Below are 6,000 nucleotides of genomic sequence, written 5' to 3'. Positions count from 1 at the left end.
CAGCCCGCACCAGTTAGCGCCCAACTCGCTAACTCCGGGACTTTCGCAAAGCTCCCGCGGGCGGGGGAGCCGCCGAGGAGAGGACCGCACCATCGCTGCCCAAGAGGGGGGAGCGGGTGGCCCCGCGACACCGTCGCGCCAGGGAGGACGAGGAAGAGCAGCGAGAGCCCGGGTCCCGCGGCCCACCGCGCTCGGCAGCCGCCCCGGGGGAAGGTGGCGTGCGGCGCGCGGCTCGGCCGGGCGCTGGGTCGGCGGTGGCGGCCGCGACCCCCCCGCGGCGGCGGCGCAGTGGCGGAGCCCGGCTCCCCGGCGGGCGAGCGGCGGAAGTGCCGCGGAGTTGGAGCGGGGCCGGCGCCGCGGCCGCTTCTCCTCGCCTAGCTGCTGCCGCCGCCGGGCGGACGGGCGGACGCGCGGAGCTGGGGGTGGCGCGGCGGGGCCGGCGGGGCGCGGCGGGGCTGACCGGCCCCGATGAGGCGGAAGGAGAAGCGGCTTCTGCAGGCGGTGGCGCTGGTGTTGGCGGCCCTGGTCCTTCTGCCCAACGTGGGACTCTGGGCGCTGTACCGCGAGCGGCAGCCCGACGGCACCCCCGGGGGATCAGGGGCGGCGGTGGCCCCGGCGGCCGGCCAGGTGAGTCCCCCAGTTGGATGAGGTGGGGAACACTCTCCCCGAATTCGCTTCCAGCCTACAGTTCCTTCCTCCACCTTCCCCTGTCTGCCTTCTCATAGTCAGCGCGGAGACTCCTCTGTTCTTCCCATTTTTTGGATGGGAAAATTGAGGCTCAGAGAAGGACAGGGACTTGTCCAGGGCTTCACGCCAGTCAGAGACAGAACCAGAACTAGAAACCAGGAGTCCTCTCCTTCCTACCGTAGGTTACCATTCTCCCTTCTGTCCATGTCTGGTATCGCTTGACCTCTTCCAGCATCTCCTCTTTTGGAACATCCTGTCTGCATCCCTGTGTCCCAGGTTGACTCCTTTTCCTGGAGGTGACTGGTTTTCTTATTTGGTGTCTAGGTCTTTCAGCTTTTTCCTCCACCTGCTGATCTCTGTGTTCCCTGCCCAGGTCTCCCCTTTCCTATTTGCCCATCTACCCAACGAGACACCTGGGCCTCCCTTCTCTCCCCGTTAGTTCTCCCTCCTTCCCAGCCTTATTTCTTCACAGATCCTGTGGGTTCCTTGGAGGATGCAAAGATCATGCTCCCCTTGGAGCTTCAGGCCCTGGGGGTGGGTAAGGGGGTGAACTCCTGGTCCTTGAGGAGCCTGCTATCTTTGACCTTCTGGGAGTTCAAAAGTGGGGCTCTCGTGGAGGGACCCCCATCAGAGGCTATTTGTGCCCAGTGCCCTGAGGATAGAACATCAGATGCCTTCCCTGACCCTTCTCAGAGTACCCATGACCTCTCTGAACTTGTCAAGCCTGATTAGGTGTGGTGTTTCTTGCAGCCAAGACTGGGATCTTAATTGCTTCTGCCTCCTCTGGACTGACTCATGTATGTTGGAGGGGGAGGGGAGAAGTCACACATACGTATAGACTGATAGCAGAAGCTCTGTCAGATCACTCCTACCCTCCCAACTCTTGGCTCCGTAGGTGCCAGTGAGTGTGTACCCACTTGAACTGTTTCACACAGTGGGACGTTTCAGGTTTTCTTATGGGATTTCCTTGGTCCCACGGGAAGCGGATAGTTTGCGCATCAGGGTCAAACTTGATTAATTGTTGGCAGGACAAGGGAAGAGGCTGACTTTGAAGGTGGATGATTTTCCTTTCTCTTCTCAGTATCAGGCTGCTGCCTGGGCGGTCTGGCATCTTGAGCACAGAGGGTTCTTTGCCACAGGGCTGGCCAATTTGAGTGCAGCCTCTCACTCTATAATTGTTGCAAACCATCCTGGAGAGAAGGTTGATCTTTCTGGTAGATCTTACTGTTTGGAAACTAAGAGCCCCATCTCCTTTCCGAAACCTCTGGTTCAAACCTCGACAGCTAAGTTAGACCCCTCTCCCATAAATTCTGTATCCCTCTGGGTTTTACCTTCATGAAATCTCATTCTTCTGTTCCCACCCTGTACCTGCATCAGGGTCAGGGGGTCAGGGTTCTATCCTCAGCTCTACCATTAATTTGCTGTGTGTGTCCTTGATCACCTCCTATTTCCCTCTCTGAGCCTCCCTTTCTCCATCTGTAAAATGTGGTTATTGGTCCAGCTCCAGCCTTCTGTGATACCGTCAATGAATCAGTGAGGAGTACAATGGCTACTTCGTTTTTCTTTCCTGAGTCAGAAGCCCCTTGTAGCATCCCCAGATGTGTGGGCTCCATACTGGACCCAGCCCCAGGTCAAGGGAAGAGCATCCTGCCCAAGTGCAAACCCTCCCTTGGAATCGCTGTAGCCAGTTCTAAAATAGCTCCTGACATTCCGCCTCTGCCTGGAGAAAGCCCTCGTATTTCATTTGCTGTGGATGCCGGAGACGTCCTGATTTTCATTTTCTGTAGACCCAGATGTGTAGAGAGAAGGTCAAGGTTAACTGCCAGTTTGGCCTGAGCTTTCAAGGTAAATTACTCACTTGTGCAAGAGGGAATTGATGGAGTAAGGCAGCCTTTTGGGCAGAGAGAGGGGAGCAACAGCTGGACGCTGCTCAGAGCCCTTAACTAAAATGGGCAGATAGGCGCATCTGGGAAGGTCTAGTTCTTGTTCATTTCTGTTTCTCTGGAATATCATGAAGAGGAAGAGGAAGAAGTGGTAAAGGGGTTTGATGATGAGGGTGGAAGATGCCAGCTGATTATCCTTGCTTTAAAGAAAATCTCTTTGCTTCCTGGGAGCAGCAGAATGGAGCCGTTTCCCCAATGATAAGCTCTTCTAGGTACTGGAGGATTCAGCATTCATCTGCTGCCTTTCAGGAACACTCTGCCAAATTTCCACACAGCCCCTTTTTGTTTCAGTCTCCTGCAGATGCACAGCACTGGGCTTGGCCCCCCGTCCCTTGTTTGCATGTCAGCTGGCCTTGAGGGGAGAGGCTGACTTCTGAGAGCGATGGTGTTCCGTTCCTCATCCCGGTGTACTGGAATGTGCAGGTCACATGTCAGGCTGCTATCTGGGAAATCTGGCATCTTGAGCACCCAGAGCTTCTTCGACAGGGCTGACCAGTTCTGAGCTCAGCTTGTCACTCTCGTAATTGTTCAGAATTATCCCAGAGCACCTCGTTGATCTTTCTTGTAGAAATAACTGCAGAGGCTCTGGAGGGAAGTCTGACAGGACTTTATCCTAATGAAAAATATACTTCTTGTGGGTTTGAGAGAACTTTCTTTGAGGGTAACATATCCGCTATTTGAGCCGTCCTTTAACTCCTTGATTTCTCCACTGGGTTGAAGGGTTTCAAATTAAGAGCGTTTATCATCTGCCAGAACATAAGTAACTGTCATGCTAGCTCATCCTGGGTGTACCTCTGGAGCTGAGTTGGGCAGCTGATTTATAAAGGACATATAATGCTTCTAGGATTTCAGCATTCATCTGATCAGACAGCTGGCTTCCTGGAAAGCTGCAAAACCAAGCAAGAAAAACCAGTCTTGAAGCCATCTTCATTTTAATTTGGGGGTCCCTCTCATTCCTAGCCCCAGTCTGCTTAACATCTTGATTTAATTCTACAGTCTGTTTCTTATTCCAGGCTTGGACACTGGCTATTAAAAATCCATGTTAGGAAATGCAAAGCAGTCCTTCCCCGTTTCTGAGCCATAATCTCTTGTGAGAAATGACTTCATTGGATAATAGTGACTCTGGAATAGAAATTGGTGGGGTAATGGAATACCAGTGACTTTAATTTTCAAGTATCAAGAGTTTTTCTCATTGTATCAGAGCTGAACTTTATTCTTAGAACATCCAGAAATCAATACTTTTTTCCTCCTTTTTTCAGTCTTTCTGGTGGCAGAGCCTTTCTGATCAGAAAGTTAAGTACCATAGAAATATAGCCTTGGCATGATTTCTTTAATTTTCCACAGAGGGGCTGGGATCCTTTAGATTGTTAATCACTTCTCTGTCTGCATGCCCAGCTGAAATCTGATGCCACTAGGAAGGGTTGTTGATTTACCTGAGCAAACCTGGCTTCCTGCATTCTTTCTCTCATCCCGGGCTTGCCATCCCCCAAGGCGCTCAGCCGAGGAAGGCCTCAGAACAGATGCCTGGGTTCTAATTCTCTCTCTTAGCCTAAACTCACTGTGTGACCTCGGAAAAGTGGTTTAACCTCTTTGGGCCTTGGATTCCTCATCTGTGAAGTGAGGGCTTAGATGCAGAAGGGGAAAGGTAAATGTGTAACTTGGTGCTTCCCCTCCCCTGGCCAGGGCAGACATTGCTAGTCAGTCTCTTTACCACTAAGCCCCCTATTTGGCCTCAGACTGTTTCTCAACACTGCTGCTCAGTGGAGTTAATGACGTGTTAAAACTCATTTGCAATGTAAGAAATAGATACTTTGCCGGGACTTTTGCAACTCTAACATGCTGGGTTTGGTGAGTTTGTTTGGAAGCATGTATTGGGAAGGCCTGGATAGTAGAAGTGTTTAAACAGATCTCTAACTTGTGATGAGGCCACCACTTAGGGATATGTTCATACTCTAAATGCCTTTTCTCAGGCTGTGGTCTAAGGATGTTCAACCTTTAATCTGTTGGCTCCAAGACACGATAACAAATAATGGAATCTGGGATGAAAAAGCAAAGGCCCATTTAAAAGATAACCATCTAGCTTGCTAATTGTACCTTGTCCACAGCCATCTCTTACACAGGGATGGCCGCGGGATATTATCACTGAAAAGCACCCTGAGACAAACTTGGTAGCCAGAAGTATGTCCCGTGACGGCTCAACACTCATGATGGTGTTTGCAGTGGGTTCGGTGTTTTGCATATGTCTGACCCTCTTATCCCACATATGTGTCACAGCCAGTAAGGGAAGAGCTGATGGGTGAGGCACTGCCCCCAGGAAGACTTAAGTAAGAGTCTTGTTTCTCGGCGAACCACTGTCCTCAACACGCAGTGGAGTGGGAAAGGAGGTAGCCTGTATGGGCCTGAGTTCCTCTGGCCAAGGAGTGCGTTGTGGGAGCCGCGTCCCCTCCCAGCACGTGTCGTGAGGCTCGGCCCTGGGGAGACAGTCGGAACGTTTCTGCCAGGTGATCAATCTGCGTCAGAGCAGGAAAGGGGCTTCTGAAGTCATCCAATCCAACTGCCTCATTTTGTAGGTGCAGAAACTGAGGCCCGGGAGAGGGGAGAGCAGTTCTCAGAGGGAGGAGTGCAGACCAGAACCAAGTTGTTCTCCAAGTTCTTGCTCTGTTTCACTATATTTTTTCCCTGCACATCCTCATAATTTGATCCTTCTTTACCATTGCTCCCCTTATGAGCAGAGATTGTCACTCCCAGTTTGGAGGCCAGTACTTACTGAGATGACAGTTATCTGCTGAAACTTACCTGGCTTTTTTGCAGATCCATTTTTGTAAATTTTCTTCCCAAATTTTTATAGTTTTAGAGCAAGTAAAATGGATTAATTTTTAAGGTGGCGGAGGGATCCATCAGAGGAATAGAGGTGTTAAAAGGATGCATAGCCCGTGGCACCAGTACTGCTATCCGTGGGAGGTGGAGCTAATCTGAGTTTAAGAGCCACCTCAGATTCTCTATCAATTGCAAATGACAGAATGAATTAAGCCGTGTGGGCTGAAACGAGTAAGGGAATATGTCAGCTCCTGTAACTGCAGCTGACTGCAGGTATGGTATGATCTAGAGGTTCTGTCCTAGACTGAGCCTCCATTGTAGCAAAAGAATGATTGCAGCTCTTTCCGGCCTCATAGCCACACCCAGATCCTAGAGGAGAGAGTCTGTTTCCTCTGGTAGCTTCTGTGGAAGAGAGAGGAAACTTGTTTCCTATGAGCTCTAGCAAGATCCTTAGGTATTATTGGGCCAGTTTGGATCTAATGTGCTCTCTGAACCATTCACAGTTGTCAGGAGGATGGTCTGTGCTGACTGAGTTAACCCCGCCTGGAGCCGG

At 51.2% G+C, this 6,000-nt stretch overlaps 1 protein-coding gene across 1 annotated transcript in view; it reads left to right on the top strand.

Moving 5' to 3' along the window:
* The first annotated feature begins 334 nt into the window (after positions 1-334).
* Positions 335-6,000, top strand: part of GALNT10 (polypeptide N-acetylgalactosaminyltransferase 10) — a 215,582-nt gene continuing 209,916 nt past the window's right edge. The window contains exon 1 of the mRNA XM_070569154.1: positions 335-627. Within this exon, the coding sequence (XP_070425255.1) occupies positions 469-627 (159 nt within the window). The 5' untranslated portion in view covers positions 335-468. The remainder of the gene's footprint in view (positions 628-6,000) is intronic.

The sequence above is a fragment of the Equus przewalskii genome, chromosome 13 (genome assembly GCF_037783145.1).
Source record: "Equus przewalskii isolate Varuska chromosome 13, EquPr2, whole genome shotgun sequence".
NCBI classification, from domain to species: Eukaryota; Metazoa; Chordata; class Mammalia; order Perissodactyla; family Equidae; genus Equus; species Equus przewalskii.
Note: the sequence above shows the minus strand (reverse complement) of the source record. Positions and strands in the feature narration are given on the sequence as shown.